The sequence below is a fragment of the Anopheles maculipalpis genome, chromosome X (genome assembly GCF_943734695.1).
Source record: "Anopheles maculipalpis chromosome X, idAnoMacuDA_375_x, whole genome shotgun sequence".
In the NCBI taxonomy this organism is placed as follows: domain Eukaryota; kingdom Metazoa; phylum Arthropoda; class Insecta; order Diptera; family Culicidae; genus Anopheles; species Anopheles maculipalpis.
In genome coordinates, this window is record NC_064870.1 from 5,516,521 (window position 1) to 5,527,967 (window position 11,447).

Genomic DNA, 11,447 nt, shown 5'->3' on the forward strand with positions numbered 1-11,447 from the left:
CGAATCTTTGCGTTAGTCTAACATATCTCGTGACACGTGTCTATTACCATTACTTAAGTGCTTAGTTTGAATTTTTTCGCATATCTTTTATTCCCTCTCCGTTAATTTGTGTTGTTTTATCGTACCTACATCTCGTGTAGTTCTACGGTATAAACGGAAACCTTCGATCGTTGAAACGTTTTGAATAAGCTAATTTTGGATTGTTATATGTGTGTTTAGTAAATGTGCGTAAGGTAAATTGAACTGTATTTAAGAAGAAAAAAAGTGTATAAGCTATTCTATGTGAATAATTAACTTCCGTTTTGGTTTGGCATCCCTTCCGTTAAATTCTAACTGACAAAAATATGTACGGTTAAAGCTTGTTTAGTATATGTCGTTAAAAAGGAAACAGAAAACAGACTAAAGGGAAAAATAAGGTTGTTACTCTCAGAACGCTGAACATGAAAAACGCGATGATTAAATAGTGAATGTGTATCGAGTATAAAACGGACAGTGGATTATATAAATCGACCCGTGCGAGTATTTAGACGGTTAGACGAACAATGTATATATGCTGATAACACGTAACGCATAACGTAACATCCTGAACAGTGAGCGTTAATCGTGGCGTTGCTCTCTCTCCTTCCGTCCTCTCTGGAAGCTTTCTGGATTCGCGTAACGCTTCTTCGTGGGTTATAGTAATTCTTTTTATGTCTTTTGGGAAGAGTGTTCTGCCTTTCATACCGGATCGTTTCAAGTATGGATGAATCTCAACTGTTTGGATTATTTCTTTCTTCTTTTTTTATCAGCCGGCCCGACCTCGAGTATAATTTTATTGAATATGAAAAGAAGTACTACCGCTATCGCTTGCTGTCCTGCATCTTTTGCTACTACTACAACCGCCTCTACTACTGCGACAGCTTCTTCCTAGGGTCGTATTAAACGTTCGCGTGTATTTTGCTGTAGTGCTTGCGTCGGTAGGCAAACGAAGCCCTCAAATTGGCCGGTATTTTTTTATTTCTGTTTTTATGTCTCAACTTTTTTTTAAACCTTGATGTTTTTGATTGCAACTAATTAAAAATTCACAAATACCTACTATAACCTGTTATAAACACAAGTACAAGTATAAATGCTTTATAAGTATGAGTAGCGAGATAAAGAACTGAAAAGTGTTAATGAGGAGGAGTTTTTTTTTAATGTTTTAAACAATGAGTTTCATCATTTTTTTTACCACTTCTAAATTCTTTTAAGTAATAATAATAATAATGACAGTAGTACTAATAAAACGGATTCCATAACACCTGCTTTTAGCCATGTGGGTACTTATTCATAAAGCATCTTTACGCGACTTATCGAAAAACAAACAAAACGAACAAATTAGTATGGTGTAACAAAAACTGAATTGCAGGAAAATGTTTAAATAGAAACAAAACTCACAACGAAACAACAATCTTAGCCACTTGTACGTTTGACGCGCCTAGAGTTAGAATAGTGTAGGTAAAAAGGTTGTTTAGCTTACTCTAAAAACACAACGAGAAATTAAGTTTGTGCCTTTCCATATGTACCGGCTGGAGGACGATAAACTGCCGGCAGCGACAGCACTTGTGGCATGTTGAACGCGTACTTCCGCGTGCCAACGTTTTTCATCGTATTATCTGATCGGGTTCCCTCACTAGAACGAAGAAAAAAAAAAGAGATTTATTTGATTACTCCCATAAGGAAAAGCTAGCCAAAATAACATTTTGATAACGCATTGAAATAGGTACAACCCTTCTTCGAATGCACTTACCTGCGCATCGTATTAAGCACTGTTTGTGCGTTGCCTGCCGACAGATGAAACTCTTGCTGCAACACCCGACACTGTTCGAGCGTTACCGCCATCGAGGTCCGATCCTTGGCACTCTTGCACGAGGTAAATCGTAACCCCTGTACCGCGCGTGTCACTTCCTCCGCCAGCTGCAGTATGGCGTAGTTTTTCGACCCATTCGCGCGCAGTTCCGCTTCCATATCCTCCAAAAACTTCACCACCGTATGGTCCGGCACGAGCAGCTCCTTCTGCGGCGTAGTGTACGCACCCACCTTTGTCGGCGTGTCCTGGCTAGCGGAACAGTTGGGATTGACGAAATTGAACGGTACCTTCCGGTAACGGCTGTGATACTGCTTCAACCGATCGTAATTGTCCCAGTTCGAACGATGCTGTTCCCGCGTAAAGCCGAGCGTTTCTGCTACCGTTGCCTTTTCATTGATACCGATGTTAAAGAAGACGGGCGTAACCCGGAAGCTAACCGCTTCCTTCGTTGGCAGATGGCAAAACACCGATTCCGGCACGGGGAGCAGCACACGGAGCGCTTGCCGGGATCCGGTCACCCTCGGCAACGGTATCGCACCCTTCGTGTCACGGTGCAGGTTGCTGCGCACGAGCGTAAAACCTACCGTCGCTAAGTCTTCTACCGCAACGCTCATATCGCCCCACATGTCCGTTTCGTTGCCGTACAATGAAAGCAACCCTTCGAAGTACGCGAGCGGACCAAGATGTACCAGCAGGCTGATGAAGTTTTCCGTCACGTTTTGACCCCAAAGCTTTGCCATGAGGCCAGCGACGAGGGAAGTTAGTGCCTGAGAGAAGCAAACGTCCCGCCGATACATGATGGCGAGCGTGGCACTCGTTTTCTTCATATCCTGCTGGAGCCGTTGAACGGAGTGCATTAGGCGTGCGGTTTTTAGCAATCCGTCCATCGCTTGGCGTAGCTTTTTCATCGACGGACGCAGTTCGAGCGCCCAATCGGTGGTAGCGGAAAGGTCCAGGCCGTCCGTAAATTTGTTGCCCTTCTTTACCTTGCGGGCGACCTCACCGACCGCTTGCGTTAGGGCTAGGTTTAAGTCCTTGCTGGTGTTAAGATGCGGTGTCGTTGGTGGTTTTATCTCGCTGGAACACGGTTTCGCTAAGTTCGGATCACTTTCGGGCAATGGTGGCACAACGGGAGCAGGCTCCGTCGTAGCCATGTTGCTAGCGGCGTGTGGTAACGATAGCGGTTGGCTCGTCACTACGGCGTACGTTTGGAGCGTTTCGATTCCGGATGGTGGTCGCTGCAGTGTACCGATGGATCCACCCTTGGGTTGGCGCAACCGTACTGCCGGGCTGCCACATCGTCCACAGAGAAACTTTACCTTTGACACGAGACACATGACACTTGCCTCAATGTTTAATTGCGTCAGATCGAGCGGCTCTGGTTCCTCCGTTGGGCGGTAGTAGTTTGCCGACGGACTCGAACTCATCACCTTCGTATCGAGAAAGGCTCCATTATGTCCGAGCACGATCGCAGTATTCTCGATCAGATAACCCTGCTCATCGTACACGTTCGAGAGGAGCTCGTTTTTATTTTCCAACAGTTGATTTGCGGTTAGTGTCGTACCGGATGGTGCCACAACCACGCTCGGAGTGGTCGCTGCTTGGGTAAGCGTTACGTCACCGTTGACATCGAAATGCGTTTCACTGAACGGTTTAGATGCTTTGGAAGAGGAAGGTTGCTCGGTCGGCAGATAGCAGGGACTGGGCAGGGAATAGGTCGCACTGGATCTTGCTTCAACGAACTCACTCTCCTGCTGATTCTGCAATTGATTAAAGCTGCTCTGTATGGTAGCGATCGTGTCGCTCAGATCGAACGAAGACGTCGGTGACGGAACCGGGACTTTGGCTGCACGTGGCTGCACCACCACACTGAGCGTACCGGATTTGGTTGTGCGTTGGATCTGCTGCGGCCACAGATCCGGCGCTGGTCCCATCGGGGTAGAAAAATCTTCCAGCTCGGGCGATTTCAGATCCAACGCGCCCAGCTGCTGGGTAATCTTGCGAAAAGGCGACATAGCGGCAAGTGTCGTACCTCCGGCCGCTCCAACGGAAAGTGTACCGTCACCAGCTCTAGTGCCCGAATCACCACTCCCTCCCTCACCACCGGTCGTGGAATCGTCTACAATGCGATGTCGCTCGATAAATGCGAACGCTTCCTCTACCAGGTTCGGTTCCCAGATGTTTAGTAAGGCGCGTGTCTTCGTCATCATCTCGCTGCAAAGCGGTAGCATACCTTTTGGATTTTTCGATTTCGCCAGGTACAGCAACTGGGACATAATTTCCACAATTTCCTTGCGCAGCTGCTTGATCGCCTGCACAGCATCATTTGCCGCCATTACTTTGTGCTGTGCCTCACTCTTCGATGGCGATTCCTTCACCTGATGCAGCAGTTTAATAAGGCCACCGGTTTTCGATTTGCCCGAATGGCGCGTAAACGCACCAACGGTAATAACGTCCAGTATGCCCGCCCGCTTGAGCGTATCATTGTGGGCCCACATGCGCTGCAGATGTAGATTTACCGGCGCAAATTCAAGCGTCTCGTCACCCTTACGGCAGCTCGGCTTAAACGATCGGCCGCGCTGTTGCTGCTGGTGCAGGTACTGCTTTGCCTGCGAGTAATCCTTCAGCAGCTTCAGATGCTTGTCGAGCAGCTCCATCTGCTTCTGGCGCCATTCGCCACCAAGCTCGCCCATGCCGGAAATTTCCTGCAGCAGCTCTTTTTCGCGTGCGATCCACACGGAAAGCAGTTGCTGCGGGATCAAGTAGCAGAGATAGCTTTCGAGCATTACCTCCAGCACGCTAATGTCACCGCCGAGCCCGGAATGGAGCCGGTACGTGTGGATGGTCGGATTGGTAAAGACCAGTCCAATCTTTGACGGTGGCGGTATGAACAGCTTAATGCCAAGCTTTGGCGGTAGTGATTGAGAGCGTCGATGACCCAACTGTTGCTGATGCTGTATCTGGTGCTGTTGCTGCTGTTGCTGCTGCTGATTGTCGCCAAAAAGACTCGATTTCATCGGCGAACGTGGATTATTCCGTCGCTCCATATCCGGCGTGCAGGTTGCGATCGTCAGAAAGCCCGCATTTTCTCCGCACGCCTGCGTACGCAACGGTATGCGCAATCGGGACGTGTCCGCTATCACACCGAGCGATATCTCAGCCCATCCAATCGGTACCGCCGTTTGCGTTACCTTCTCCCGTACGTCGTACGCGGTGAAACGTATTAGTGATTCCGCGTGCAGCCCATCACACGTCCGGAAGGCGATGGTACAGATAAACTGCGGATTAGAGCTACGCTCAATCACCTCCGTCCGGCCATACTTTATCCAGCCGGATGCCCGATTGTTCGACGTAACCTGGACCACGACGGACGGATTCGGCGGTTTACCGTTCCCGTCACAAAGTAAATTGTCGCATGAGATGACCGACTCGCAGATGGGAATTTCATTCAGATCTAGAAATGGGACAGTGTTTAATAAAAATGGCAGTTTATTGAATGCGGGAGGAGCAGGGCTTACCGATTTCCTTTCCCGTCTGTAAGCGCAGCATATCGATATCGACGTCGTGGATTGTGCCCCGGTGCCGGTCGATTTGTTCCCGAAGATACTTGAGCTGGGCGCGCTTAATGTCGTACTCGGCTAACCCAATCGCCTGCATCCATTCGAAGCGTTCCTGTTGTGTGTTGGCGGCGAACCGTTGCCTTAAACCATCATTAAATTCTGCAAAAAAAGGAGATAGGTGTTTTTGTTTGTTTATTGTTTATCGATAGTAAGTAACGCCTGCTGACGTATGCTAATGATTCAAACTAATATTCCTATTTATGCGTCGTTGAACTGCAAATGGTTTTCACAGGGGCATTCCCGCGGGGAAACGGTCGGGATGGTATTAGAACCATGGCCCTTGTCATGTGAAGTCTAGCGCCGTTGTCGATTTATTCCCTCCAACTTTCTATCTCCATCTATGCTCAAAAATGCCTGTAACTGAGGACCATTATTACATTTTTTTGCATTTTTTCTCGAACGCTAGGAACTCAATTTTATAAATACACGTTCATAGGTAGATTAACATAATATATTTCCTGTTTGTATCTCGTCTATGTCTTTCATCCATTATTCTATCTATTATAAATTCGTCTAAAGATTTTCGATGAAAAAATCGATATAGTTTCCTTATTTGCTTATCATTTACTTTACTTACCCAAATAAAATACATAGCCATCGTACTCCTGCTGCTCACTGTTGGTCGGCGTGATGCACTTGTACTTTTCCAGCACGATGCATCCTTGCGGTTCCGAAAATGGGTCACACGACTTAAAGTAGAACAGTAAATTGCCGCGCAACCGGCACCACCGTTCGAGGCTTACTGCGATCCCAATTGAAGGTAGAAAAAAATAACATGAGCGTTTCAATTATAAAATTATTTTGAGAAAAAAAAAATCGTAATCATTCCGTAGACAAAATGTAAAATTCCTTTCCATTACGGGTTGAGAGTTTAGTTAAAAAATACCAAGCAAGAGCTACCAAACCAGCACTATATTTCGAGTGTTGGGACACTTAATCCGTGGTGTTTTTTTATGTTCCAAAACTACCCATAGTTAATTGTTGTCCTCAAAGTGATTTAATGAATTAGAAAGAGGGGGAATCAGTTTATGTTTCAGTGGGTTAGGTTAGTATAAAACTACAATATAAGACACCTGCAACGTTATCTAGTGGAAGTAATGTGGAAGTAAAAATAAAAACATTTGTTTAGTAACAGGGTGCGTAACAGGGAACAAACGAAACGAACCTTGATTCGATGCACCACCGATGCAACTGAATGGCTTTTGGCGTTTTAGTAAACCTTTACGACCACTTGCGAGTCGATCGTTCGTATGCTTTTGCGCTTCATCTGTGTGGATCAACATAAAATCCCACATTCAAGAAAGAGAGACAGACCGGGGAAAACCATAAAAATAGCTTCATACAGCAGGACACCGGGAAGTTAATGTGTTAACATAGGTTCCATGAAAAGAAAAAAATGTAAGAACAACCGTGCGTGCAGGAATTTACGGGAAACCGTGTATGAATTGTAGGGAGGAGAGAAAGGAGCTCCAGTTAGATTTTCCAGATATGTTTTTTTTTTTTTTGTTGAAGTATCCGTCGACCAGTAGTTGTTCGTAGCCGTGCGTTGTTGTAGTTGTTTGCGATGAATCGAACGTATTGGATAAGAAATAGAGAGAAAAAAGAGGGAAAACGAGGAGAAATAGTAAACGATAAATAACACTATTTAGCACTATCAGTTCCGGAAACGAAGCGATACAAAAACAAGATATAAATTAACTGAACAATAAAGGGGGAAAATTACGCTAAACTTGTTGAAAGATGATTTTCCGTCCAAAAATCAGACTAGGGTGCCTTGTATGCGATAAAAAATTTACCTCTGTCCCACCCGGTCCCTTCATTTGTGAACACAAACAAAACCCAGATTAGCACGAAACTGTAAACCGAGCCGAAAGGAACACGATTCACGGATGACGGTTACATGAAATCCACCCACAGTTAATTTGAAAAACATTTACAAAAATGTCTGTCGAACTTGCCTTCTGTTTTGCGGAAAAATCCCTCCTGCTTTTCCGTGACGTGAAGTGGACCTTCCTTTTCAAACTTGTTGCTCGGTTGCGTCGCTAGTGTGATCAGTTCCTGTTTGTTGAAACGCATCCTGGATGTGCCGGGTGGTTGGGTGTGTGTGTCGATTAAGCCAAACAGCACAAACGATTACTAACAAATTAGGCCACTGAAGAATGGTGGGGCGTTTAGGTTAAGAAGGGATGAATCCTCCTAATTTGCAGTGATTTGCGTTGCGCAGCTTTCCTAAAATATATTTTTTTAATGTTTTAATGCAATCGCTAACATATATACATGATTATTATTCACACATTATATACATATAACAATCCAACGCCCAAAACCCCCCAGAGCTTATTGCTTGGACCCGCGCCTTGTGACAAGATCCGGCAACACTTTGCTTTGCTTGGAAATGTTTGTTTACACAGTAGATCATTATGAAACTAAGCACCTTATCTTTCCCTGCCTGCGAAGCTTCCAACTGCAAACAACAAAAACAAGAAACGGTCTGTATATAAAACTCACCCATCCGTGTTTGCCTTGCCCACTTTCACAGCAACGCTTTTTCTTTTGTTTCCTCCTCCCCTCCCCCAGTGTGATGAGGGTTGAACCGAATGCTAGTTCTTCTCGCTCGCTGCTGAATGCACCAATCGTACTATTAGGTGGTCATCGCGTTTGGGCTCACCCGTGGTTCATCCTTCCATCCTTGGTTAGCAGAGCAAGCAATTGTCCGGACGCACCGTCCACACAGCTGGTTCAGATTAGATTGTGGATGTCGTCCCAGACTTGACCCTATAACCCTTTGCCGGTTACTTACCCTACCGGGGGAGGGTGGGGCGAAAAGGGGACCGAATTCTTCTGCAGCAAAGGTAGCCCACCGTCCTACCCGTTCGACTGCTGGCTACATATACATGAGATGCATATGTTTTTCTGCGAGCTGTCAACGGTATGAGGTCGCGTATACACGCACCTCGGGATCTACATTGAATCACATCTGTCATTTTTGTAATTCAGATTTTTATCTTTCTTTTCAATTCCGGTAGAATGGCCTGGCCTAATTACTTTAAATTCTTTCAAATGTGTAATAAATTGTGCGAAAAGATTTGGGAAGTTCCCTTGATGTCGAAATTTATTCGCCACTATGGAAAAACGCCAAAATCTATGCAAAACACAATACCTAACACCATCAATAAATCTGACATTCCACAGTACTGTGCGAATATTATTTAAGGGGAAAGGGTGGATAGGGGAGGCCTTCACAAGTCATTTACCAATAAAAATATTTTGCAATACTTCTTTCAGCTAAATTAAAACGAAAAATGTTCTCAACAAACATACTCTCCCAAGCATCCCATCTAACAATCCAAGATGGCACCCGGAACAAACTTGCGTCCATGTACCGACCGCTTTTAGTTGCAGCACTTGCACACGCACACTACCACACCTTGTTGTTCTGCCTGCAGAAAAGGAAATTTGACCAACTCCCAGGAATTGCTTTGTTGTTGCCGTTGCTGGAGTCGGCAGTGCGCAGCTGCGAACGCATTATTGTTTGGTGTGCCGATTTTAAGGTACCTGTTACCACCTGCGCAGCTATAGGAAAGCTGGGGGATAGGTTTTTTGGTTGTGTCCAGGTACCCGGGAGCGGGAGCTTGCGATTGTCCAGTTTGTCGATCAGTCTTGTAGACAGTGTGAAGGCAAGTGCACGTTCTCCAGTGATACCGAGGGGAGTGTAATATAAGGCGTAAGTGTTACTCGAGTAAACTGTGCCCTGGTGTGTCAGGAAATTATTTTAATTTTTGCGTTGTAATAGTTGTGTTCCGATAACGAATATAATAACGAAAAACATAGAAAATTCAGTGGCAATGTGATTTATCTGTGGCTTAACGGGTGTGTGCTCGATCTAGATAAAGGTGACATAGAGTTGCGTATTAGTGTTTGCCAAAGGAATACATTTGGGGTTTGCTTGTTTCTAATAAATGCGTTCCCTTGCCTCGTTAGGCGCACCGTCCCTGTGGTGTAAGTGGGATGAAGCGAGCAATAACCAAATGGAGTGAAGTGAGTGACTAACCTGTCAATAGGATTAAATTAAACGAAGTGTGCGCGAGCGGATAATGGCTTTTTATGTGGAAAACATAGATGAATCATAAACCAGCTATTCGACGCCCGATCTGTGTGTGGAGACGGGACGGGGAGGAGTGCTTCTCGTATCAACACAAACACAATCACACACAACTTTACAGGAACGTGCACGATATGTGTCATGCTGGAAATGATTTTTGAATAACGTTGTTTGCATACGGATTTCATCAAATACGCGCACAAAGCGTGTGTTCCAGTGTATATCCCACGAATTAACAAACACGACCAAGCTCTTGCGAGAAATTAGCGTCGGTGTTAAATAAAAGCCATCCACAGCCTTTTTTTTTCAAATCCACCCTCCGAGCAACCTGTGCTTTATATTGTACCTGCGCCACAATCAACACGTGTCGACACCTACCAGAGCCACCGTGCAGATTTCCGCTTATTTGTACGATCACTATTGTATTCTCCTGCTTGCTTACACATTCCAGGAGATCTAAACAAAAGGACCACCAACGATGGAACGGGAAGAGTTTGGGAGGAGAAAATGAAGTGAACAAAGTGAACAAAGAAATTCGTTTAAATACTGCCGTTCCACCGTTAACTCTGTTGGTAAGTAGATGGAAGACTGATCGAGTAAGAGGAGACATGGGCCCGGGCCACAGTTCGTGCATAGAAAGGGAAGCCAGTCGGCAGATGGGAAAATTTGGCAAAAAAGTGGAACTGATTCCAGACGATTCGACGATACGGTCCGGAACCTCCAAGTCCTGTTCCTGTTCATAGCGCCAGGGTTCATCTACGAATCTGATGTGATGCGGAGCTCTGGAGGCTGTGGTCTCCTTGTCTTTTGATGCAATCTGGCACAATCTGCAATCTGCACCAGGGCGGTCCAGGACGACGAGCGTCATCAGTTTCGTTCAGGTCGAAGTGTTAACCTTTTATGTTGGACTTGCCAGGAGAAGTATTTAATGGTAATCCGGCGAGGATTTCCCTTAATCCTTCCAACGCAGTAAAGAAGCACTAGTGTAGTATGAGATCCGTAGGGAAGCCAAAGGGAAACTGCTCCCCAATCTGATATTTATTTTTGCCTTTAAATGTTGTAGTCACGACGAGGTCCTATTTGGGTATAGCGTGAATTACAATTGGTCGTCAGTTGTGTTAGGTAGTGAAGCTCGAGAGCTACCGGGAGGTTTCACCTCCATAGACTGAGGACTCTGAGCGAGCTCTTCTAGAAGTTGCACCGCACTCTTCGGAAATTCAAACCATATTTCACCAGCAGGAAAAAAAAACTCGTCATCTACATCATCCGTTTAGTTTAGCCTCCTACGCCCTCACGAGTTTGCTTTCAGATTTTGTCGACCCTTCCCATAAGAGTAACAAATCGAATTTTAAGCTATTTTGAATAGAAATGCTATAGATAAATGCTCCATAGTAGCAATCGATTGTTTTTCGGAATGTGAACCAGTTGCACCGTTTTTCGAATCATAATTCATCCAGCAAGAATGTAAAGTGTCATCACCACCACCCGCTCCCTTATCCAAACGATAGCAAAAATGCTGCCAGTTCTTATGATATGTGGATTCTTTGTGCTGCGCGCGCTTCATGCGTTGTACCCTCGCCGTTATCATATGTGCGATAAGAAGATTGAACCAGCAGGTGATATCGGGGACAGGCGTTTGTTTTATCGATAACTTAATAACGATTTGGTGATGTTGAACCTAACGTTTGCAGTACGATTGTTATATCCCGAAAGAGAGATCCCGTTTCGACCGTTCTCGACTCATAATTGGACGTAATAGCGCTAATTTTTAGTTACATATAAAGCCAACCAACTCCCCCAGAGTATGACGCATGAGACATAAGGTGTTGGAGTAGAAAATTTTGATCAAATATAAGAATTCGATAACATGCACGACTTTTGGTTTTCATCAATGGAT

At 45.2% G+C, this 11,447-nt stretch overlaps 2 protein-coding genes across 4 annotated transcripts in view; one reads left to right on the plus strand and one right to left on the minus strand.

The window, feature by feature from the left end:
• The window catches only part of LOC126559745 (GATA zinc finger domain-containing protein 1-like), a 357,373-nt gene extending 350,251 nt beyond the window's left edge, over positions 1-7,122 (plus strand). Inside the window, exon 3 of the mRNA XM_050215921.1 lies at positions 7,107-7,122. The gene's annotated coding sequence lies outside the window, so the exon portion shown is untranslated. The remainder of the gene's footprint in view (positions 1-7,106) is intronic.
• Positions 1-7,524, minus strand: part of LOC126566766 (inositol polyphosphate-4-phosphatase type I A) — a 167,880-nt gene extending 160,356 nt beyond the window's left edge. The window contains exons 1-5 of one of the 3 annotated variants that reach the window (XM_050223302.1): positions 7,407-7,524; positions 6,026-6,190; positions 5,347-5,547; positions 1,769-5,282; positions 1,508-1,651 (exon numbers count right to left, since the gene is read on the minus strand). In XM_050223302.1, coding sequence (XP_050079259.1) covers positions 1,519-1,651; positions 1,769-5,282; positions 5,347-5,547; positions 6,026-6,190; positions 7,407-7,524 — 4,131 coding nt within the window. In that variant the 3' untranslated portion in view covers positions 1,508-1,518. Of the gene's footprint in view, positions 1-1,499; positions 1,652-1,768; positions 5,283-5,346; positions 5,548-6,025; positions 6,191-7,402 lie in introns of those variants that run through there. The other 2 variants (XM_050223295.1, XM_050223310.1) reach the window with 2 other exon arrangements.
• Between the last annotated feature and the right edge of the window lie 3,923 nt (positions 7,525-11,447).